The sequence below is a fragment of the Epinephelus fuscoguttatus genome, linkage group LG4, assembly GCF_011397635.1.
Source record: "Epinephelus fuscoguttatus linkage group LG4, E.fuscoguttatus.final_Chr_v1".
In the NCBI taxonomy this organism is placed as follows: Eukaryota; Metazoa; Chordata; class Actinopteri; order Perciformes; family Serranidae; genus Epinephelus; species Epinephelus fuscoguttatus.
Genome location: NC_064755.1, coordinates 33,490,875 through 33,517,091, shown reverse-complemented (window position 1 = coordinate 33,517,091; position 26,217 = coordinate 33,490,875). Strand labels below are relative to the sequence as shown.

The 26,217-nt window shown below is 43.1% G+C and overlaps 1 protein-coding gene across 1 annotated transcript; it reads right to left on the bottom strand.

Annotated features, from left to right (window-relative positions):
* Positions 1 to 227: 227 nt before the first annotated feature.
* Positions 228 to 23,272, bottom strand: hsd17b12a (hydroxysteroid (17-beta) dehydrogenase 12a). Its single transcript, XM_049574237.1, has 11 exons — positions 22,957 to 23,272; positions 11,229 to 11,275; positions 9,555 to 9,630; positions 7,795 to 7,902; positions 6,711 to 6,775; positions 6,412 to 6,456; positions 5,916 to 5,950; positions 4,803 to 4,884; positions 4,563 to 4,628; positions 3,368 to 3,517; positions 228 to 1,627 (listed from the first exon to the last, which is right to left on the bottom strand). The coding sequence occupies exons 1-11, from the start codon at positions 23,132 to 23,134 to the stop codon at positions 1,487 to 1,489; spliced, it is 993 nt and encodes a 330-aa protein (XP_049430194.1). The 5' UTR covers positions 23,135 to 23,272; the 3' UTR covers positions 228 to 1,486.
* Between the last annotated feature and the right edge of the window lie 2,945 nt (positions 23,273 to 26,217).

The following is a 26,217-nucleotide window of genomic DNA, read 5'->3' as shown; positions in this document are numbered from 1 at the left end:
TTTCCCATCTTTGTTGAGCAACAGTTTTGTGTAAAAGGAATTAAAGGCCTGTCCCATATAGACGGCTGTCCCAAATATAAGCCTGTTGAGTTCAGTGATTCAAGCAAATAATAGCCCGGGCTACTAATAGAAGTTTTACGGTACTTCTTCCAGCACTGTCCAGATCTATTTAAAAAAAAAAAATAGACACACACACACACACCCACACACACACTTACACAATCACATACTGTATGCCAAAGCTTTTATTATCAAACAGTAGAAAACATGTTTCCTGCTACATAAATGTAAACAGTGCACTTTACATGTAGAAACTCAATTTTTTTTATTTTCAAGCATATTAAAAGACTTGTTACAAAGGAAAAGCATTCACAAGACCGCTTATTTAAGGCACAGGTGAGACCAAGTCATATAGGTATTCAATTGTGCAGCAGTCCTCCTGTTTTTAAAGTAAACACAGCATTTAAGCCAGTATGATGTAAAACCTTCATATTTGCGTTTTATCTTCAACTGGAGGAATATTCGCTCCACAGTAAATGTTCTCCGTCGCTGTGAAATCCTTTCAAAACACCGGAGGAACTACTGTAAAGGTGCAGCGATTGGGAGGTTTGCCTTCGTCTCTTAAAGGTTTACATTTGATTAAAAGAGGCACAGAAGAGAGACATGGTCACATGGACATGGCACCAGCTGAATTATATCCTTTCATAATACATTGTTAACCAGTCAACACCAGCTCATTGAATCTGACCCATTTCCAGCATTCATTTCAGTATAAAGTTACTTGTGTTTAAGGTGCCAGTTAATGAGAACTGTGTGACAATCTTTGGTTTAGAACAAGTGATAAATTGGTGCAACAACAACAACCCTCCACAAATTATAATTTTAAATATATTGAAAACAGGCAATATAGACACAAAGGGAAGAAGGAGCCAATGCATGATCATAGCAGTTCAGTAACGCAAGTAAGATGACATGAAAGAAAGCAGAAACTACCATCTTTAAATGACTCAGTGATTTGTAAACAGGGCAATGCAGAAAGCTGAGCTGGCTCATGTGTTCATACAAATATAAAATAAATAATTTTACAAATATATATACTGCATATTAAAAAAATTGCCCACCACCATTTTCCACTGCTTACAACAGCAGGGTTAACAAATCACTAATTTTTTGGTTGTAGTATTTCCACCATCAGTGTCAGTGACAAAATTATGTCCTTAACCAAGAGCAGCATTTTATTATCATTTCAGCTCCTGCCTTCTTTGGTTATTTTTCTCCAGACAAATCACATCAGGTCAGAGTTTGCCGTCTTAAACACAAAGTCATACACATGCTTTGATGAGCACGTTTACCGAAGGCGCAAATGTGAAATCTCAGGCAACCCTGGAGGACCAACCACACAGATACTAACACAAGCTCTCCTTTGTTTTAAATACTGCACCGGGTCAGAACAGAGTGGCTGCCTGCAGATTCGTCAGCCATCTTTCTAATCACTCTTCAAAGATGTGCCATTCTTCTGTTCTCGCAACTTCCTCCTGTGCAGGTATCCAGTGCGCTGCAGACGGTTCATTCTGGCTCCGAAGAAGATGACCAGGTTGCTTGGCACCAGCTTGGTGGTCACCCAACCCTGCGAGGAAAGAAACGACACAAAAGAGACGCATGGGTTTACAATTGATTTAAAACCTAGGTTCAGGTTTTAATTTTAAAATTTCAAAAAAAGTTTCCAAGACATCTTGAAAAATACAGGTTTTATGTCACTTAATCTAATTTTGTAGAACATTAAACACTAAGAAAAACACACCTAATCTAAAAATTTTTTTTTAAAAAAGCGAATTCTAGGTGACATAATGCATCCAACACTCCAAATTCTGTTATTCTATAGCATCATCAACAGTTTCCACATATTGTTTAAGACAAACTACAGCCTGGATGTATACTGATGTGTGTTTCAAGTGAATATACATTTAATCTTAACTCCTAAAGGGGGATTAAAACCAACTACTGAGCCAGATAGTTCAGTTGTAAACTCAACCTGGGTCCTGATTTCCCATGTTTGTGTTTAAGTTACTAATGGAGACAACAATTTTTTTAAATTGGTCAAGTATTGAGACATACGAGTAATTGTGCACCATCAATTTGCATCCACTTGAAGTGCTTGTTTTTGCCACTGACAGACTCAGATTGTCATTAGAAGTGTTTTATAACATTATGGAAAGGATCCCCACAGAGAAATGAAACCAAGTCTCACTCAAGAAGAGGTCTTGTTCTGAAATCTCATGAGAAGTGATTTGTTGCACAAAAAATGACAGTGGGAACGTCACAGAGAGTTGGAGAGAGGAGTGCCGGGATGACTTTGTTGTGTTGGAGCACATAAAGCATCTTCTAAGCATTATCTAAAAGACTTTCAACATCATAACAGAATATCTAGCTGATTTTTAGAATGTGGAAAAGTCCGCCAGATTTCAGAATGAGACTTCTCTTTGAGGAAGACATGGTTACACACACTAACACACACACTTTAAAAAAAAATATATATATATATATATATATATATATATATATATATATATATATATATATATATATATATATATATATATATATATATATATATATATATATATATATATAATGATTTCTCTGTAGGGTCTTTTCGGCAATCTTTGCAGACACTCATAGCAATCTTGGCCACCTTTTGTACTCCAACACAACAAACTCTTCCCATGACTCCTCTCTCCAACTCTAATGTTTCTACCGTTGTTTTTTCCTGCAACAAGTCACCTCTCGCAAGATTTCAGAGTGAGACTGCCCCTTAAGCGAGGCTTTGTCACAATAACAAACAGGCCAGCAAAAGGTAAAGAAAAGCATTTGATTTCTCTATAGGATCTTTTCCATAATGCTATCAGACACTCATAATATCAGTCTGAGCTTATCGGTGGCAAAACAAGCACTTTTAATAGATATAAAAATCAATGGTGCACAACTGCACTGCAATTAAATTGCAGCCTGTTTCTGTGATGCAGTGGTCTCATATTTTGTCTCTATTAGTCACAATAACACAGGAAACTAGTGTCTCAGTTCAAGAGTACGTATCCCTTTAAGTCTGACATCCCTTACTAGGAGCAGCACTGAAGTAGGGTTGCAACGGTATGAGATTTTCAAGGTACGATAGCAGTCTTAGAAAATATCGAAATTTCATGGTATTACAGAATTTTCATAATTATCATAGATAAGCAAATGTACACGGTATGATAACCGTTCACTTCTATATCACGTTATACTTTAAAACTGCTATATAGCTGCAACCCTACATTGAAGTTTACTTGATGTATTCCTGGACAGGTATTTTGAGGTTTCCACTTCTTACCATGACAGCGTGGGGGAAATAGCCATTGGTCTGGCTCTGCAGACCCACAGTGGTGAGCTCAGCTGCCACATAGCGCTCTGGGGTGGGCTTGTCCAGGGTGGGCTTCCTGATGCGAGTCATTTTGGTGGCCACGAAGAAAGGCAGCACACTCTGCATGAAGACAGTGAAAAATGAGCTCAAAAACACGTCAAGCCTGTAACAAACCTCTTTTTCCAATCATAGAATACGCAAAATTTGAATAAAACAAAGCCTTAGTTCTTCCTCAGGTTAGTGTGAAGTTTCAGACTTCCACAGATGAACTCCAGATTTGCAGCACAGACAAAAGTTGCATCATGTGCCCTGCTGTGAGACTGACAAATAACCCTGTGAAATGCACTCAAAATACATCAGATCTTTGCTGTAATCTGGTCTGACGACTGTGGTTTCATCAGGTGAAAACATACTCTGAGGTTTGCTGAGGTGAAACTGTGGTGCACACTTCAACCACAAGGTGGCACATGAGTGAATACTACAGAGGGTGCTAAAAACAGAACAGACAAGCCTTATGTGGAACAACATTTTCAAAAATACCTCTTCTCTGAAAAATGCATATCAGGGGTTTAATTTGTGAATGTGTTGTCGTTCCATTAATTTTCAGCCAACACTGGTTGGGACAAGATTTTGTAACTTCTTTTGAGTTAAATCTGTGAGGGATTTCGTTAATGGACAGATCTTATGTCCTTTGACACAAAGTCTACAACAAAAAGATGTCTAAAAAATTAGAGGAATATAATAAAACTAATTAGTTATGTTACTTATACATTTCATTTTGTTTTTGTCGAACATTTTAAACTTAAAGCCACCATTCAAGTTTGGTCGACAGCAGCTGCTCCGGTCTTCACAGTACAGATGTCCTGTGGATCATATACAGTCCCATGAAGGGTGAGGTGTAATCACTGTGTATAATATTTTCAGCTTGGATTAGGATAGTTTGACAGACTTCCAGTGAGCAAATGACACCATGATAGAGGAGACTGGGCCTACAGTGGTATGGTTTGTACTACTCTCTCTCAGTTTGCACAGGGAAACAATGTTGTCAAGCTATCTTCCTCGCATCTGCCTGGGTCGGACACATTCTTATGCAAAAAAAAAAAAAAAAAATCTTATGCAGGGCAGAAGAGAGGGATTCATCTCATTAGGTAAGTCCCCAACTCACCTGAATGATGATGCCCTGACGCCTGTACTCCTCCTGAAGGCCACGAGAGAAGAAATCCACAAAGGCCTGCACACAGAAGAGTGAAACATGGTTAGTTTTAACACGAGTTTGTAAAATGTTGGTTTATTACAACCTCCAAATGAGGCAAAAATGAAGGGTTGGCTTAGTGAAACAATTTAGTCTCCAAAGAGAATTCTTGCTTGTTAAAACAGGACAGACAGGTATAGATGTTGAACATACCTTTGTGGAAGAATAGACCGTAAGAAGGGGCACGGGGTACATGCCGCTGGCAGATGAGATGTTCAGGATGACACCTTTGTTACTGAAAAACACAACAAAGTGGATTAAGGACAAGGTCTTGAACAGTGAATGAATGAACTCCACGATTCAAAGCTACCATGATTTGATGATGTGGCATTGTGGCATTAAAATTACACATGACAGAGCAAGGGTGTGTTTCAACATTGGGGGAATTTTACGCACCAATTTGCGCTTTTTCTGCATCAATTTATGGCATAAATGTCTTTAATTTTGTCAAAGTAAATGTCCTCTCCTACTTAAATGCACATGTTCCAAATATTGAGGAGGACATGTCCCCTGCGTCCCACCCAAAATCTACACCTTTGCAACAGAGGCTTCATTGTTCACTTGGCATTTTAAAACATTAAAAAACCTTAATCTAAAACTGCTGCCATGACACAAATCTACATCAGAGGGCTTTCCTCAATATGTGAAGCACTGATCCCAGAACAGCACAATACATTTTCAGAAGTCCTTATTTTGTCTTCAAATCCACAAACTTTCAAAGATTTTCCATGCCAGTGGGAACCCTGTGTCTATACACATTCAGCACACTCACAGATACACTCAAAGTGATGTTACACACACACATACACACACACTGAAACAGTGTGGTAGTGGCCGTGTGTGTTGCCATGGCAGCCTGTTGCTGCAGTGATGTAGTGGAGCGACGCTCCAGCCTCACACGGCACCAAATGTGCCTGCGCTGCTATTGGCCGGCAGGAGTCACATGGGAACAGAGCAGCCAATCGGGTGGGAAGAGCACTTTGTGTGAATTGAAAGCTTGTCAGCATTGCGAACAAAGGAGGAGAGGAAAAGAGAGATGCAGTGATGGAAAGGGCTTGGTGAGGATTTCTTGTCCCCCTTTCCCGTTAAAAATAGTCACCTTTATAAAGTGCAATCTCCCAAAATACTGCTCTCAGACAACAAAAAGGGGATTCTATTTAATTCTGAGATTCCTCCTGCAGCCTCTGTGCCACAATCCTTCATTCACGACACTGATATTTGACTGCAGTCATGTCGCAAAACATGGAAGCCTATCATTTAACTCACCTCTCAACCATTCTGGGCAGCACCAGACGGGTCATCTACAAGAACAACAACAACAACATAAGCTCAGTTAACATCAGCTGACACACAAAACAATGATGAAACTCATGAGGGAGAAGAAGGGGACTGGGGAAAGAAGGGAAAGAGTTTTGTTTAAATAAAAAAAGACTAAAAGTAAGAGGGAGAGACAGGCAGAGACCGACACAGGGAGAGAGTTGCGTGGGTGGCGAGTACAGACAGCGTTGGTGTAGTCCACCATTGCTTTGGGAACAACTGAGACACTGCAGGTACCATGGTAGAAACAGCAGAGGAGGAGGAGGGAAAAGAAAAGGAGGAGAAGAACAAAAGGGGAGTAGTGAGGGGGAAAGTGATAAGGCATGGATCAAACTTTAAACAAACACTTGGGGCATGATATAAATATGGAGTTTGCAACACTGGGCTGAAGGTTTGGGGAATATTTCTTCCCCGGAGAGCAAAAGTGTGCAGAAAACAAACTCACCTGGCACACTGAGGTAATGTTGACATTGATCATGTTTGTGATGAACTGAAACACAGAAAGCACCAGTCAGATAAACAGTAGCACATACGATTATGCAGAAATATCACAAAAGATATGTTTGTTGTTTATAAGCAATAAATATGATCACTAAACTGTTAGGCATGAGACAAAGAAAATAAATCTGCAAAATGGTGCATGCTTTTTCCTCACAGGCGCACACAAGTCACTTATTTTGCACTCCTAACTAGCAGCATCAGAGAATTTCCACCTGCAGATAAAGATGAAATAAGAGCACTCACATTGTTCAGATCAGGAATATGGAGGTAGTACTCAGGGTAAGGGTAGGACACACCAACATTGTTGACTGTTGAAGACAAAAAAAGAGAAAATAATCTTATTATTCAACTCTTTTCACAACATAACCAGCTACTGGAGAACACAAACTCACAAATTTCTACCACAAGGTGGCAGCAAAAGCAATCAAGATAGAAACAAGCATTTTCTACTCCACACAAGACACAGCCACACCTTACAACCAGTAGAGCACAATTGGTATCATAACAAAAAGGACAAAGAGTTCCTTAAATGTTCAGCTAAAAAGTACAACATGAACTCTGGAGTCTAAACATCTAAAATTACACCGACATGCCAGGAGTCGTGATGGCAGTGTCGCAATGAGGTTTTCTGGAAAGTCTCTAAAGCTCGAGACAGACTTTTTAAAAGGAATGCAGACCTCAGAAACATTTTTGTGCACATGAGTGTTCATCCTTCGTGTTCTGGTAATGTGTCTCTTTCACAACAGCGTCATAACTCAAAAAACACATGACCCCAGTCAACAACATGTGCATTGTAGTTTGTCCATCAGGTGAAGTTGAGAAAGAAGTCATTTCAACTACCTAAATTAAAGGGAGTTTAAAAACTATTGAAAACAGGAAAAACACCAGCTTGCATTTCCACAGCACGTGTTTTACAATTTGCTTTGACTGATGCGTGTAATGAAATCCAGAAGGGAGGTTTGCCAACAGTGAAACAAAGGTTAAACTGTCCATGCAAGTTTTTGTACTCCACAACACCCTCCAACCCCAAGAATTATGTCCAATTTTAAATACTAAAGACTCTCTAAGCATCTAATCTCAATGCAGCTCGCACTGCCTGAATACACAAGTTAAGTGATGCTTACTTTGCCTTTTGCTGTTGCTTTGCTCGTAAGGATATATCTTTATCATTTATGTCTGCAATGACACAGCTAACTGCACTAAAGATTCAGCAAAACCAAGCATCTTTTCCATAATATGTCGACATGCAACTGGTGCCTGTAGGTAATCACTGGACAGAGTTGTAGCAAGCATAAACACACTGTCCTGACTGAAAAGCAGCTCTTACCAAGAACACCAATCTCAAGACCAGCCAGCCCCGCCTCGATCTTGTCATAGATGTCCGCCTTGCCGAAGTCCACTGCAACGGTCTTTGTCTCCACTTTAAATTGCTCCTCTGTGAAAGGAGAAACAAGTGCTTGTTAACTTTAAGGGTACAGTGATATCTGTGTATGGCAGTGAACATAAAAGTGTTAAACTGTAAGAATGAAAGTTCAGAGTGTCATCTCCACAGCACACACTCATATCATGTATCCATGTGTCACAAATCAGCCAGCATTACGTGGCCCAACAACAGAGCAATCCCCCTGTTTCAAAACCCCGGATCCATTCAAATAAATGGAGCGTGATAGCAGCCACTGTCAGACTTGGGCTGAAGAGGGCACTGCGTACCAACAAACCAGCTGAGCCATCCTCCCTCCCCTAACCTCCTCTCCCCTCCCTCCACTCCCTCGTCATGTTTGACGCGCCTGCTGCAATTAGAATTTATTGTCCAAAGACTCGTTTAGCTGATAGGTGGCGGAGGGAGTTATAAGAGGAAAATTCCTGGGATGTGCCTCGGTAAAGACCAGGAGTGTGTCAGTGTAGTTGGGAAGAGATAAAAGGGGGGAACCTGAGAGGGGTGCTAGGGGTTGCAGCCTCCCTGAAAACTATATCCAGTTCAGATTATTTTTAGTCATCACAGCTACTTTGAGTCCATGTCAAAGTAAATGATAAAAGCAGCTTTGCACACAAAGAGGCAGAAATATTATGGCTGCCAGATTGGAGGAGTAATTTGGGGTTGCCGGGCAGGTGCGATCAAAAGTCAAATGAGACGTTTGCATAGAAGAGAGGAGAAACACTAATAAGAGTAAAATAGAGGTGGGACAGGGTGGGTTTGGCCGGTTACATGCTAAGGAGGGTGGTTTTGTCAGACTAATCGTGAGGGAGGACTGCCAGAGTTTGGCACGCCGCATCCCGCTCGTGACTACCCATCAGCCCCCTCTGTGGACTTGAAGCACGACAGGGGAAATTGCGCTGTGGGAGACGTCAGAGACAGATGGAAAGAGAGCGAGTCAGGGAGAGGGCACTATTTGAACAGGGGGTGGGGGTTGGGGGGGCACTCACCATTCAGTCTCTGTTAAAATCTGGAGATGGGCCAGAAAGGAGAAGAGGAAGGAGGAAAAAAGTTTTTTCCTTTCGTATGGGTGCTCAGTTTCTGTCTGTGTAGACGTGAATGAGAAAACCCTAGTCAGTTTCTCACAATTATCTCAGAGGAACAGGTTGGTCGATCAGGCTGGATTTTATTCTGTCTTCATAGTGACAGTGAGGAAGTAAAACACAGCCTGCTTTGTTGGCTGCATGTGTCCAATTCACCAGCACTCGAACACAATGAAGGCATGACTTAGCAGGTGCAGAAGAGCGTGAAAAATAGGATCCAGAAATTACTCACAAAATGACTCTGTGAAATAAAAGCATACTGTTTTCGAAAAAGGAAGTTCCACACCTTTGTTGCGACAAAAAAAGTGCTAACTTGTATTTTGTCCTCATAACAGATAATTTTCGCCGTTTCTCTTCATTTTTGACTATATTCTAAATCCTTATGTCGAGGATATGCCCTCCTATAGAGGCCTGGGAAACCCTGTAGCTGACGGGGTAGGAAGTTGCACGTCACTGCCTGCCCATACACACATCCTCATCAGCCCACTCACTGTGCTCTCAACCCCGAACCGGTTTCCATGATGTTGTGCAGACACACACACACACACACACACAGACACACACACTTACCAAGTGACCTGGCCACGTCATCCAGCTTTTCCTGGGAGCGACTGATCAGCATCATGGCAAATCCTCGACGAGCAAGCTGCAAAGGAAAAAAAAACAAAAAAAAAAAGGTCAGTGACGAATACACAACTTTGACCATTATAGTAACATACTGAGGACGGTGTCACACAGAGTGTTGACAACTATAGAGGGTCGCAATAGGAGACGGAAACTTTTGGACTTCAGTGTCCCCGAAATCAGAGATCTTTTTGTGTCTCGTCGTTTTCATTAAAAATTGCTTCATGTAACCCTGGAGAAAAAAAGTTGATTGTTTAGTGTCATTCCGAGGTCGTCAAATATCGTGACTTGGTTCAGTCTACCAACCCAAGAGTTGGTTTTTGGGGGAATGGACTCAACTATCTTTCTCCAGAGTTACATATGTCACTTTTAAGTTTGTTTTTCCCCAACTTTCAATAAAGGTGCTCGACTCTGGATCAGAATATTGGGAGAGCAATAGTAACATATTATCTAAACTGTCTCCTATGGACGTAGATTAATCACTCCTCTCTCTGTATGTGCAAACTCAGTTGTTTTGCTCACTTTGTTGGAAGCATGCTTCCCAAAGAAAGACTGACAGAAGGCTTGAGAGCTGAAAAGGCTTAAGGAAACTTCAAACTTAACTTTAATGTTCCTCAACTTGTGTCTCATTTAGAGCAATGATTGGTTGTCAACTGTTAACTTTTAAGAGCAAAGTAAGTTTAAATTCTCTGATTCCACTGTCTTAAATGTGTTTTCTTTCTGGTTTCTTTACTCCTCCATGACAGTAAACTGATTGTCTTTGGGTTGTGGACAAATTAAAACCGTTTAGGGTGTCATCTTAGACTCTGGAAAACGATCCACATTTTTCACCATTTTATAGACCAAACAACTGATTGATTAATCAAGAAAATAACCAACAATGAAAATAATGGTTAGCTGCAGCCCTAGTCCCATTCTGACTGGCTCCTCTGGATGCACAAAGACTCAGTCAATGAGTTTCCTCAGCCAGGTTGATCGTTGGGTATGTGGGCACGTTGCTGTGCAGTGAACAAATCTGCTTGTGCAGTTCAAATGATTTCAAACGATGCACTTAATCGCACAGAAGTAGATTTACCATGTTCCATGTGGAAAGCAGAATCCAAGTGTTGTGTTTCTGCATAAACGTTAACGTGCAAAAAACACCCTGCATGGCATAAAACATTGGGCAAAATGGTGGCTTAGCGTTGCGTGACAAGCGGCTAGCCCCACTGTAGCACCGACAGCAACGGCATGAGTCAAAGACCCTACATGACTATATTATACAGCCAGCACACCCACACTAGTATGGGCCAAACACGTGGCAGGGTAGCCCCTATTCAACGTGTGCTTGTTACCTCCGTATGCGCTCCTGTTGACGAGCCTGTGCTGAAGTGTGTGTGCATATGTGTGTGAGGACTCTCTTCCACGTTAATAGGCCTATAAGAGCTCTCCCCTACCGTGGCCTATGAGTGAACACGGTGTGTGTGTGTGTGTGTGTGTGTGTGTGTGTGTGTGTGTGTGTGTGTGTGTGTGTGTACGCGTGTGTGTGTGTGTGTACGCGCGTGTGTGTGTGTGTGTGTATGCATGAGTCACAGCTTTGCCGTGAAAGAAATGAAATAAATAAGGGTCCAGGAGCCTCACCTCCTCCGCATAGGATTTCCCGATTCCATCCGTGGCTCCCGTCACAACTGCAGGGAGACAGAAAAGAAGAGAAAGAGGTTAGTATTGGTTCTCTGAGCAACACTTTTAAACTATGTAACAGGGCAGGAGTCAAGCCAACTTCTGTTCACTAATGAGGGAGTAGATGTTCTTAAGTCGCCGAAAGTTGAGTCGAGAATGACTGACCTGATTAAAACCGTGGTTTCACTTTGTATATCCAACCTAGGCACAACTTACTTGAACCCTGTCCAGTGGCACATTACATCAGCAACATCTCACCGACAAGTCACGCCAGGCTGACTCATTACTCTGGCACATCTATTATGCAACCGCCACCATATCTGTTATCTTTGCATCTTGTGACAGTTGCACATAAATCACAAATATGACCCTCTTTGTTCACAGGCTCACAACACACCTTCACATCAGGTTTGACCACCTATAATCGTCATCATATTAGCTCAGAGCCCTAACATGGAGTTAAGCCCGAGGCTCTTCACGGGTGACAGATGGGACAGTCATACGAAGGCTCTAGCGGCCACACCCCACGATACTATTCACCTGCTGTTTAGGAAAGCCTCTCTCTAAGCTCGACGATGACAGGGTGTCCATTCTCAAAGTGCACACAATAGGGAGCGTGCAGTTCGATTTTGGAGCAGATATGCAAATAATACAGCCCAAGATAATATGGATAGGAGTCAATTCACAAAGATAAAGCTACAAAGACAACAGAGAGGATGGAGATTGTATAGAGGCGGAGATAAGATGGTATAGATTAAAGTAGAACAAAAGATAGAAGACAGCCTTCAACACCCACTGATACCTCACTGGGAGCAGCTCATCTGATGCAAAACAATATGATTTTCAAGATTATGTTCATCTAACTGGCAAGGTTAAATCAACTGTGGGCTATCTGCAGTTTAGACAAAAGGTGGAGGAAGGAGAAGGGTGGAAAACCGGAGGAAAGGTTTCACAGGCGCATGGAAAGATGGTGAAAAGCGGTCGAATCGTGGGGAGACGAAGACGGAGAGAGGAGCTGATGTTCTTCTTGTGTTCAGAGTTCTCCTCACCTTGTCAAGCAAGCAGGGCTATTTTTAAACATTCACTGCCCATCAACCCCAGCTCCTTCTTGACTGACGGAGGATAGGGGGGAGAAAGGATGGATGGCAGGAGGGAGGAGGGAGAGAGAAGACACAAGACAAACAACAACAAAAAAAGGGGTAGTGGTGGTGAGGAGGGATTGGGGGTACTCACAAATACATGCACACATAGTTGTGCATCATGAATATATTATTAGCAAGGCTTGATGAAAGATTAATAGAGGCAGAGGACATTCTCTGGCAAAGAGCTGGAGAGCAGGAAAAAGAGACAAGATGAGAGAGGGGATGCGGAGAGGAGGGAGTGATGACGAACATGGAGCAGGAGAAAGGAGGAGGGCGAAGTGGGGTAGGGAGGGTGGGGGAAGCGAGGAGGGATCCTAGGGGCGGCTAAAAATAGAACTGGAGCGAAGCAAGAGAACGAATGAGTGAAGGAGAAAGAGACAGAATAGAGATGGCGGTGGAGAGGAGGAGGTGGAGGAGGAGGAGGGGGGAGAGAAGAACAAGTGAGTGAATGAGAGAAGAGGAGTGAGAGCGAGAGAGAGTAGCACAAAGTCAAAAGTGAAAAGAGAGCAGAATCCCTGGTTATTTTTAAACCTCCCCCGTGTTAAGAATGAAACGCTCCGTGGCAGAAAAGCCTCAATGGGCGCGGGCTGTACCAAATCAGGCTCTTGCTGCAGATGCAGGTGGGGGCAAACAGAGGCAGGGAGAGGCTACATTCGCTGCAAAGTAAAATGGCTAAGGTGGGGGGGAGACAACAACCACCTCGACAGAAAATCATTAAATCAGCTTTTTCCTAATATAATCTAGTGAAGTGAATGAGGCGTGTTTGCTTTACGAGCGACAGGGCTCATATTTTACACAGATCCATCACACATGTGCCACAATATCATGGCTGACACGTGGGAATCTCATACTTCTAAGGAAGTGTAGCTTTTTCTGGTGGCAATCATGCAAGTTTTGAGTTCATCTGATGAGTGCTAAAGGAGTGTAATGAACACAAGGGAGAGGAGAGCAGCATGAAACCGTTTAGATCATGAAAAATCAACACAACTGGAGGTAAAGTTGCTGGATGGTTACAGAAAGACAGCCTTTTCTTAAGCAAGAAAACAAAAGTCCTGACTGATAAGGAATGCCTTCCACGATTCTGCTGTAACTAGGCCTACGATACCTTCGAGGAAGAAATGACAGGCCATGTCAGCAACTGAGAACTAGAGAAAAATAACAACCATAAAACACAACAAGAGCACCGACCACATTCCAGTCGCATGGGACAATAAAAATACCCCAGAGAAAGGCACCTGGGATGACGTTTGCCTGCATGACTGAGTTTCAGGTGCAGAACATTGCTCCTGCGTGCAAGAATGTGCACATAGCATCTGCATTTGAACTTTAACCTGATACAGGAGAGCGTGCAAGAATGTGTTATGTGCCAAAACATGTGTGGTATATGAACATTTGAACTTGAACATGACAGCAAAGAACATACGGTACTTGGCTACGTGTCACACTACATATGTTCAGGCTATGCATGCCATGCATTGTAAGAAAACAAAATGAAGTGTCACTCCACTCTTCTCGCTTTTCAGTCTCATTTCTTTCCACTAAAACAAGAGGTGAATTTTGCTTTAAAGGGGGACTAACCCTGGATTGTCTCATCACTAAAAAACAATTAAAATCCTTCCTCTTTGCAAAAACCTGCTGCATGTCAAGTGGAAAACTTCCACTCTGCAAGTGTATGGTATTTGAGTTAGTGAAGATGCTGCTGTCAGCCAATCGAGTCTTTAAACTCATTAAATTAATAATCTTTTAGCAGAAATATCAAAGAACATTCTAATTCTGGCAGAGCAAAGCACATTTAAAAATTTAAGCCATAAAAATTGTGTAATATCAGAACTAGCGCAGGAATCTGCACATTTTTAAGACAAGGTGACATTTTGAAACATTTCCAGCTCTGCACTCTCAAACTTTTTCAAATGAAGTGACAGTTTAACCAAAAAAAAAAAAATGAACGCAAATGAAAAGTATAAAATTGAAATATGTAAAGGGGATTTTGTTGGGTGGTCTGAAAAGTGGGAGGCTAGATACGATGGAGAGAAATAATCCCTCTATCCACTTTAGAGAACAGCTGGATGAAAGAAGAGGAGACATAAACATCAGAAACTATTTTTAGTGCCACTTACTTCTTTAAAAACACTCTACTTTGAATTGTGATTTTCCACTCTGCATTTGTCTACCCCTCCCCACCTCCACCTCCGCTCCCCACCCTTCCCCACAACCTCCAAATCCTCGTGCTGTAGTTATGAATGACTACACTCCTCCCACTCATTATATAATAGTACCATTTTCTCAATAAATGTTGTCTAGGGAGTGAGTGAGAGTGAAGCGTGTGTGTGTGTGTGTGTGTGTGTGTGTGTAACAGGGGGGCCAGTACAGTGGGATGAGGACACAGAGTTCCTCTTGAGTCTTAAGATATTTTATTTCTTGCTTTTGAGTTGCTATCAGCCATCACAAGTGCAACTAATGCAAGAAAACTATAATAATTTACGGTAAAAAAAAAGGGACAATATCTCAGCCACAAAGACAACTGAATGAAGTCTGATGCAACTCTTTCACCTGTAACTGGTGACCTTTCAGTGATGAACACTGCAGGTGTCACCTTTACACCTCCTCACTGATGCACAAGCAGAACACCACATCAAAAATACTACTGCTCAGTCTGGTCACAAACACACAAACACCCCAGTGCTTCCACTAGGAATTAATTCCCCTAACATGAGCAAAGCATTACATCTGTGACACACAAACAGATGTAATGCAACAAAAAGGGTCTACACAAGCAAGCACGTGACTGAAAGCAATGCCACTGACGCTCAGAGACGCACACAAACAACAAAGGGTGAATGTGTGTTGATGGGGCAACCACATATGAGAGTGATGTGTACCATGAAAAGACAAAAAGGAGACTGGGGAGAGGCCGGGGGGGGAAGAGGAGTGTGTGTGACTCCATGAATGTATTCAAGTGTGTGCTGGCAGAGAGGATGTATACACCACTGCCTCTCATTCATTCCCAGCAACAACGCTCATTTCCCCCCCATTCCTGCGCCTCTGAGGGATCTGGTCCACCATGCTGGCTCTGAAGGGCCCTGACGGGGGCGCATTTGCGCCGCCGCTCTGCTGTGCTTAGTGCTGCACATCACGTCCAGAGGTATTGACATCCCCCAGCCTTTTCTGTCTCCCTCCCTCCTCAGCAGTGGAGCAGCCCCTGCCGCTGCCTGCTCACTATTCCGAGGGTCTAAAAAAAGCAGCAGGAGGAGTAAAAATAGCAGCGCGCCTGCACTGCCTCGTCTGGGAGCTGCCTGCCTGCCTGCCTGCCTGCCGCAGCACCTGAATACCAACAAGATCCCCCACCACCATCGCCATCACCACGACGACCAGGCTTGCTGCTGCATTCTCAGCCCTCCACCTAAAGCCCCCCGATGCCAGCATGAGCACTGCAGGCTGGGGAGGAAAAGAAACACACATAAGATGTGATCTGATGAGCAGAGGAGGAAGAACACAAAGCTCACTGATACATGTGGAGAATTTAGATTAACGTGGACTGCATGAGAAGGCACGTGTGTGAGGATGAGCAGCTTGTATTAACAAGACAAAAGAGTTATGAATATGGAGATTCAGATTTCTATGAATCCACTGATTATTCCTCTCTAAAGATTAAGGTGGGCTGATTAGTAAAATAAGCTGATCTAGTGTTTAGTTGTGAAGAAAACTGGCATGGCCCTGACTATCAGTTACCCACAGGGTGAGTGTTTTTTTTTTTTTTTTTTTTAGAAGATTCAACTTCCTATGCAAAGAGAGCGAGACAGAGCTAAAATGAGCGCAAAAACTTCCCCCCTCAACCCTCCCCACCACCACCACCACCACCACCACCACCACCAAATCCCCAATTAAGATTCTCAGTGAGGAGAGACTGCGGTCCTTGTATGCCCCGCTCTCGTTACGTACTGTTATGTAATCTGTCGCACCCCAAACTCGCCTATCAACGAGCAGCCCCTCCTACCACAGAGGGAGGGAAAAAAAAAAAGATGGAGGGAGGGATGCAGCAGAAGATCCAAAGACAGCACCCCCCCTCTCTTCCACCCACCCTCACCCAAAAACACACACACACTCACTCACACACTCCATTCTCCATCCGCCCACCTTCCACATTCAAACACACACACATGCTGCTTTAAATAGCAGGGGAGAAAAGTCACATGGGTGATATAAAAGTCGACAAAAATAAAGCTTGATCGGGCCGGGGGAGAGGGAGAAATGAGGGGAGGGAGGGTGAGAGACAGGAGAAAGAGGATAAAAAAAAAGAGAACATGTACTTCAGAGCTGCCCAAGATAGAAGCTGCATCTATATTTGGGTACAGAGCAAAAAATAGTCGTGTCCCCCCCTCCCTCCTCCAGTCACATGCCTTGTTTAAAAATCAATAGTTTCCTTTGCCACAATTAGTTGTGTTGAGACAAGGTGATTTTTGAGCAGGAAACAAACTTCGCTGTTTGACCGCGTGCCATTAAAAGGACGGACTGTACTGTGTGGAGGTTCAAACAAAGCCTACAGCAGGTGATTTCACTTTATTAGTCCGTCCTCTGACTGGAGGAGTGTTAATCAGTGGAATCACCTGCTGGAGTCTTTGGTGGAAGGGATGGAAACCTGCATTCACTCAGCCCTCCTGTTGGATCATTTACATCCCTGTATTGGTGACATAACTCAGACTAGTGGATAAAATTGATGCGGAGTTCCTCCACATTTTAAACACTTACTTGTATCTAAAAGAGTTTGAAAAACTTAAAATCCAAACCAATCCAATCACCAATCACCAATCCAGGTGCCTTTTTAGTTCCTGAAACCACATCAATCACCTGCACACCATCTTACACACTGTGTGCACATGCAATAAACACTTGGGTTGGGTGATTGATGTGGTCAGAGGTTTGGCAATGTCTTTGATCAGAACATGACTTCATACCATTCTTCTCAGCTTTGTCCCACAAAAGACTGACGCAATTACCTCCGAGAACATTTCAACTGAAACTCACAACTGAACAAACTGCCTCTCTGGCATGTTAGACTGCAACCAACGAAGTAAGACATCACTTTACAGAAACCAATAAACTGCTGATTCAAATATGCTGGTGGTCCAGTATTGTGTGTTAAGATAACGCAACTCAGCAGCAAATTATTGCACTTGATGCCCTTGTGATCCTGAGGAGTGCAACAGATGTTGTCAGACAAGAACGTTGGGGAAAATTAGCTATGGTTCGCAGCAAAATTAGAGTGCATGACTTAAGAAGAACAAAGAAGTATTTGGTGAGATGTTGATACTTCAACTGGAAATATTTTGCTGAAGATGGGCTGGGTTTCTCTGTCAAAGAAATTCACACTAATACCAGTTTTTTGCATTGTTCAGTATTGGGCTTTCAGGTGGAAGCATTTCAGTTGTTTTGTCAATGTAAGGACTTCAAATTTCCATTTTAAGCCTGAACAATTTGATGATTAATCAGTTAGTCAATCAACAAAAAGTTAATCTGCAACTATTTTGGTAACTGTCTAATAATTTAGGCTTAACATAGAAATTTGAAGTCCTAACATGGACAAAAAACCTGAAATGCCTCTGAAAATTAAAGTAATATTGAATGATGAATGATGTTTGTCATTTTTTGAGCAAAAATACCTCAACCTTTGCCTGAAACGTTGCAGCATTAAAATCATTATTTTTGCAAGTTAGACAGTACATGTGAGTCTTTTCTACGAATTTTATTCTTCTCATCCCTCGCCTATGCACCTGTTTGGAAATAGATATGCAAAGTATTCCTTTGTTTTGAGCAAAAATACCAAACATTCCCTTGTTCCAGTTCAAATTAGTCACAAACTGAGTTTTTGCTGCTTTTCTTTGTGTTATATGATGGTAAACCTGATTATCTTTGGGTTTTAGCCCTAACCCTAACCCTAACCCTAGACCCAAGCAATCTAGAGATGTCACTTTGGGCTTTAGGAAACTGTAGAGTTTTTAAAATTTCTCATTTTATAGACAAAACCAAACAAAAAATAATTGGCAGTTTAATCAGTAATGAAAAAATTAAGTTAGTTGCACCCCTACACTATTTCACCAATCATTTCATTTAAGAAAATTACCACAACAAGTTACTAGATGCAGAAGTTATCTTAAAACTGTTCATGAAGTCTCAGCAATGGTTGAAAAACCCAGGATAATAACTTTAGATAATATGAAAAAGGTAAGAAGCATCTTAGTGTTTGTGAAGCTATAATATTGCCACTTACTGTTTTTTTGTTTTTGGACAAATAATCAAGTTGGAAATGCACTACTTTTGTGTGCATTGAAAATTAATATCAGTACTGGTGTTGATGGATAAGAAGCATTTAACTATTAAAATCAGTATTGATTAGAGAAGAGGTTAGTGGGCACACAAATATGGAGATGGATGGAGAATACGAGAAGTGAAACTGGAGAAGACGAGCAACATGCTCAGAGGAAGATGGTACTGTAGCCTCAAAGAGAGTGCAAGATGTAGAGAAACAGATACACAGACTGGCTGAATGGGGAGATGGGTGAGAGGAGGGAGGGGAGCGAGGAGGAGGAGGAGGGATTGAGAGGAGCTTGAAATGAGGGAGATGCAGAGGATTTTTTTCTCCCTCTTCTCTCTTTTTTTTTTTTTTTACCCAGCATCCCTGGCTCCGGCACGTGTCACAGAGCGTGTTCATCACATGAACAGCAGTGTTCTCTCCCTCTCTCCGCCCACACACACACACACACACACACACACATACACTCTCTCTCTCTCTCTCTCTCTCTCATACAAAGCACTAGGGGGAAGCACATTCACAAGGATGAAGAAGTGGAGACCCTGCCTCAGTTGATACACATGGATAAATTTCATTCACATATGTGCATTTTCCTTACCATGAATGAAGCCTAATGCCTATTCATAAAAAAAACACTGAAATTTATTCCCCCTCATAATAATTAAACACCACCCTGCCACTCTGATTCGCCCGCAGCTGAGGTTGATAAACTTGCACGCCACAAATGTTTATTCCTGCAGTCGAATCAAACTCAATATAATTCTTGCGTAAGTGCTGACACAAGTCGTTGTCACTCTTGTGCTGTACTGATGAATGGCTGTATCCCTCTTATATAATAGGACCATTTTCTCAATAAACTCTAATGTCAAAGGGAGGAGGGGGGCACTTCTGAGGCGCATGTGACATCACTATCTCCCCCCTCCCCACCCTTGCAAAAAGCTCCCTTTGGTCTAATTTACTTCCCTATAATGGAGTTTTACACACACGCAACAGAACAGACACTGGCTCCCTTATATAATATGAGATGCTGGGGGCTAAGAATGGAGTGAGCGGAGAGGAGAAAACTGGGCTCTACTACACATTAGAGTCAAAAGATGCTCCACTGGACAAAAAAGCATAAATATTAAACACTGCATTATAAAAAAAAAATCTGCAAAAATACAATGAAATACCTTTAAAATCTTAACGCCAAGACTAAATATCTTTAAAACTGCAGGGATCTCCCATTCTGATGCAACTACTAAATCTGCCAAGAAATTAAAGACTTGATGGATAAAAAAGAAATGTCGTGTTCTTGAGCACTGCCATTCCTTCGCTCAGGGTTTTAAAAAAAGAAAAACTGAGCTGCAGACATGGATTGGGCTGGCAGGAGGTGGGGAGGGTGAGAGTGTGGATGCACTGTGCAGCAGAGAGGCTGGGGAAGCCGCCTTCATCCATTCTGCAGTGCTGATGCTCTGCCACTAGGAGTCTCCTCCACTAAGGGGAAGACCAGCAGAGGAACTCCAGAGAAATCCCTGCTCTGCTCTGCATGTGAGAGCTGCAGAGCTTCAGCACTAAAAGATGTGCAGTGATAACAAGACTCTCTCTAAACTCCAAGCTTACAAAAGCAACTCTGAATACAAATTACCTGACCTTGCATAAAAGGGGAGGAACTGACACTTATCTGAACTAATTTGAGCTGTTACCAAGGAAACGTGACCTTGTTCACCTGCACCAATCAAACCTGTCTGACCAGGAAATGTTGGTTGCCTCCTGTGTTGCAATAACAGCCATGTGGGTTGCAAAAAGCACATGTTTAAAGGATGAGCCAAGTAATCCAATTTGGCACATCTTTCTAGGACACATGTCAGTCAAAGAACTATTTAAAATGTGACTCATTTTATTTCCTGGGATAATCATTTAATGGTTGTTTGATTGGCCGATATCCTCATCACATGAAGTCAAATGAAGTCTAAATTCAAACCCAGTGGCTTAACATTTAGTCCAACTACCACAGCTTTTAAAAGTAGGCATTTAAAGTCACAGAATATTCATGTACAGCTAAATTCTTCCTCGGTTATCGGTGATACACCACCTTTTAAAAAGGGCTGATGTTGTGAATTTCAAGCTTTGAATGTTTTTCTACAGATATACATTTGAAATTAGTTAATATGCACGATCATGAGTAGATACAAGAGTTTAAGGTTTGTGAAAAACCCTAACATGAGGTATTATATGACTGCACAGCTCCTAAGAGAAAGGAGATGTCAAAGAAAATAGGTTAACGGCTCATGCAGTTTCTGTAGAGCAGCTACAACACCACTTCACTTGTGTTGCGGACTTGGCATTAAAATAAAGAACAATACCGAGCCTATTTGATGGTTAGAAATAATTTAACTTGTTGCAACAGGTGCCTCAGTCTGTCAGCCAAAGGTGGAGACACAAAGTCACACCACTTTACGTAAGTGGATGGGCATAAAAGAAATCACAGCACTGCCTGAGCTGGCCAGACCTGCACATCTGGTACAACCAGCTGAGGAGGACAACTCATTCCTAGTAAACATTCACTCTTCTCTACCTGTTCACTTCCTGCCATGGCTCCAACCGTTGTTGGCTTGTCTGACTGGTGCCAGGAACTGGTTTCAGGGAGTGGCATTCAAGTTCACATGTTACGAAAAGGTATACAAGAGTAAGAGTGGCCAGTGTGGGAAAGTTAAGATAGGAATCATCTCTGAAAGTAATGGTTTAGAGCATTTCCTGCACCCTAAAAATGCAGAATCACATTTGACCCAGTGTAATTGATGCAATAGAAAGGTTCCTTACTGCACCAAAAAGAAAAGGAATCATTTCTGGTAAGAGAGAAGAAGTTAGAGCTACATCTGACAAGATACTGGGGGTGCTGGAGGAGGAGTGAAGGAGGAGGGTGGGGTGGGGGGGTTGGGAGTGGGGAAATCACAGTTTCTATATGACCAATGGATGACGAAGCGATGAACAAGCGCATGACTCATCGGTGTGCACCGGTATTCCTCCGCATATTCCAGCAGAATCGCACAAAAAAATGTACATTAGTCATTCCTAAAGGCACCCTACCTTTGCGTCATGCGTTTCATTCCCTCTTATGGCGCACAGGGCATCAATTAAACACTCCATTCATAAAAAAACGACGATTTGGAGGCAAAGTGCGTCACGGTGCAGATAAATATCTGGGTTATTATTTAAAAAAATAAAAGACAACAACAAGCATTCAAATCATCCGGGTCGCCTGCTTTTAGGGGTGTTAGAGGGAGATTATCAACCTATCCCAATGCGAAGGGGAGCGCTCGGCAAATTGCGCAGCAAGAGGCTCTAGACGCAGCAGTCTTCTCCAAATAGGAGACTGGAGAAGTGGGTCAAGCCATGGCAGGGCGATTCCTATGAGACTAGTCTGTACCAAACCAAAATACACTTAGATTTGCCTGCCAGCTCGCTCCCATGTGTCCAAGCACGTTGAAAAAGTACATTATACAGTCAAATCCAATTAAAGACGTTTTAATCTGCATCTAACAACATGTAGGGCAAACGGAATGGGACAAGGTAAATGTGACAAGGAACCGACGACACAAGCGAGAGCATGACAAAACACCGCCTGAATGTAATCACATTCAAAGTGAAGTGAAAGATTATCAACACAAGTGTGAAAATGTTTGAGAAGCTGCCCCAGTGAGACATATTTGGAGGAGTGAAAGGCTGTGAAAATGATCTAGATGTAGGTCACGTTTTAATTGGGCATATGGGTTTGTCCTACATCATGCGGATGGGCTAATGTGGTTCAGTAGTGCGCTGGCTGAGAGCTCACCCACATAAAACAGCTCTCTAAAAAGTGCGCATAGCCTGCGCAATTTGGCTCCTGGCTCACCAATGTGGGGCATCCCCCTACCGCTCCAAATGTGGGTGAAAACGCTGACTGGAGCCCCTGGCAGCAGACGGTGCTGTGTTTGACGCGAGGAGGGGAAAAAAAACCCCCAATTGAGCTAATAAGGACCATTATCTTGCCAGTCAATCAGCTGCTTACCTGCGCTTGTTACGCAACACCAACCTCCCCTTGAATTAAACCACACAGAAAAAAACGCACCAGAATGTAGATCCTCTTTGTGACAAAGTGAAGTTTGAGCCCAATAACCTCATTCTGGTGTTTGCACGTCGAGTCCACCTGTCTACTTCTGAGCTGCCCTCTTCGTGACCGTGATGTAGGTGGCGTGAAAATTGATGTGACCCAACTCACCTGCCCATTTGCCCAGCTTCGGAGAGAGCAGCTGCCCGTTTCCCAAGACCCAGATCCTAAAGCCTGAGAGCAGCCTGTAGAGCAGCCACAGCGCCAGGGAGGCCACAGTGAACGCGCCGACCCAGAAGAGAGGCGTCTCGGCCCTGCGGAGCATCTCCTCAATGTACATGCAGTTCATGGCAGCGGCTCGCGGTGACTCGGCGTGTGTGAGAGTGTGTGTGTGGAGACCTCAATTTTAGGCAATGTGCTCTAATTTCCAAGCCACAACGTGAGAGAGAGTCCCTTTATAAGGAGGTTGTAGCATCACACACACTCCCCCAACTCCCCCAACATTTGTCTAGCCTGATTTAAAGTGCGCCGCCCACCTCCTACTCCGCCCCGCCCTCCTCCGCTCCTCACCGGCTGCAGCCGCTGTCTCTCGGCGGATCCGCCCCACCAGTTGGTGCGTTTGCAAGTCAGTCAGCTCCAGAGCTTCCCCCATTCATTCGATTTTCTGTATGAAGCAGGGTGGGTCAAAGGGAGACCGGGATGAGGAGTGATTGGGCAAACATTACGGCAGCTCCCATCCGGAGTCAGTCATTGGCTCTCGTCGGAGCAGGTTTGTCGGTTTCAGTCAGAATTATGAAACCCTCCAAACCCACGCTTTCGGAAAAAAACTGCCCACACCACTTTATGAATGAAAGGATGCTCTCATTGGTGAAAAATGCGCGCGTCCTCCCGCCCCTTGGAAGGCGCTTGGAGACACTTGATTGGCTAAAGCGGTGCCAGTCTGTGATGTCAGCCTGTTCCCACTTAGCAATGACTCACTCGTCTATTTTAGGTATTCTGCCTGCATCATACTGCTGAAAACCACTAAAAATGTGGAAGCAGGTGCAGTGAGGCATCTTTGCGCATAGATTGACTCATGTTGCGCCGGGTATCTCTTCCACACTCGCCTCTGCTGCAACACGCGCGGGTACAGGCTTCCCAAATACCAAAAAACTACAATCCCCAGCCCATGTTGAGACTCTCGCGAGAGTTCCCCCATCGTAGTAAGTTCCCCATCCCAAACATCGAGGAGGGGGAGATGAGATGTGATGTGTGCGTTACATAAACACTGAGACAGGCATGTGAATTTCCATCGCTTTATTTAACTGTGTTTTCAACATTTCCACGCACATAAATGAGCCAGTCATGCTTACAGATGCTGGATGTTTCAGCACAACCGACTGTCACGATATTCTCCTCAGCAGTATGTGCTCTGTTCCCCACTCCGACCCAGAAAGGCTATTTGCAATAGCATTTTTTCCCTCCTCTCCTCCAATTCACCCCCTCTGCCGCCATGCTCCCTGTCTCTCTCTCTCTCACTCTCTCTCTCACACACACATCCAAACTAAACATGAAATTCTGACACACCGAGGCTCTGTGGCACAAAGCAAAGCCTGTCATGTACTCAGCAGAGGGACAAGAGTATAAAAATGTGTCTACATGCTGACAGTCGTCGTGCAGCTGCTCGCATTCTTTGACACAAGTGGAGAGATCGAAGTCAACGTGACACCGAGAGGAAGGAGCAGCAAGTTGTGTAACAATTTCAAACAGGGGGGGGGGGAATTAAATGCAATTTTGACCAGCTGGCTCTCAGTCATATTTGACATGTGTAGAGTAAAATAGGTTTATCTGGCACAAAATTACCTTCACAAAAATACTTTTACAGTACTGATTTAACACTGACATCATTGCACAGCCAATATCATACATGTATCTACAATTTAACAAAAATATATCAACTCACATGCAACTATTTTTGCACACAAATATTTGCCAACAATTTTCATATTTAAAACAGCACATACACACCCTTGAATTAGTCTAACACAGCCATCAAAGTAATATTAATTTTGTAAGAAAGTAGCCTCAAAGTGTGTTTAAACTCATGCCACTAAATATCATCAGATTTTACGCATGGCACACACATTCCTATCGGACGATTTGAGAGTCCACCTTCACGTCTCGGTCGTGTCCTCGCAGCCCAACAGCTGAAAAGAGAGAAAATGTGGATTTAGTGGTGCACAATTCCCTGTGAAAATCTCTACACGTGTGTGTGTTATCTGCAAGACTTCACACACGCAGAGAACACAGAGAAAGTGCGCAAACATGTAAGAATATCAGCACATCCACCCCATCTCATGTTGTATTTTTTGCAAGGGATCTTTCATAAATAAATACGCACAGGAGGCAAGAAAATAAAGTAATTACCTGTGTATTTTCTGCCACAACGATACCACAAACTGCAGCTTCCACTCTTCTCTAATTTCAGGTTTTTGTTTTGTACACACGAAAAGTATATTTGCCCCTCCTGGTATCGATAGCCCTGAGCACACACACTCACACACCTCCTCCCCTAAATCCTGCAACACAATGCTGCTCTCTCATTCAAGTTTCTGCCCCCTCCTCTCAACACACACACACGCTTACACACACACTTTCTCTCACCTCGTCAGTCGACACTAGCCCCATGTTTGCACACACACACACACACACACACACACACACACACACACACACACACACACACCCTAAATCCCTTTACTTTGACACATGACACACCAGTTACTCCGTCCAGTGCGTTACCACTATCCTCTCTGTCCATACAGTAATCAAAACCTCGTCCTATACATTTTTAATTTTGCTAATCGTGAAATAAAAGATTTCAACGTGAGCACAAATTGCCATAATTTAAGAAGATAAAAAGAGCCACGCCAGGGCAGCCTCTCGGACCATAATTTCCTCTGTGCCGATCATTTCTTAAACTGATAAATTAATATCAATATCCAAACTGTCACCACTAATTTCAGCCACTTTCTTTCTACAAATTGCACCCTGCAGTTTGTTAGAAACATCGTACTTTATACACAATTTTGTCAGAGTTTAAATGTCATGTCAATTCACCTGTTTTTCCTAAATTCACTGCCCCTTTTTTGTGCGTCGCTGTCCACACATGTGGTGCTGAAACGCGCATTTCAGCACCGCAGACGTGGTCAGCGACGCACACACACCCTCCTTAAACACTCCTAAAGCTTCCCACATGTAAATGATCGACCTCTGCCCTGTGCAGGGGTTCCCAAATCTGCACGAGCGTCAGACACACACCTGACAGAGCCCTGCGAGCGCACCACTCCTGCTCCGTCCTCCACACACAGCTGTCCACCCTGCAGAGACTTCTCCTGGTCCCGTTTGGCTCATGATATCCCCCGTTAACGTCTCTGACACAGCGTGCATGTA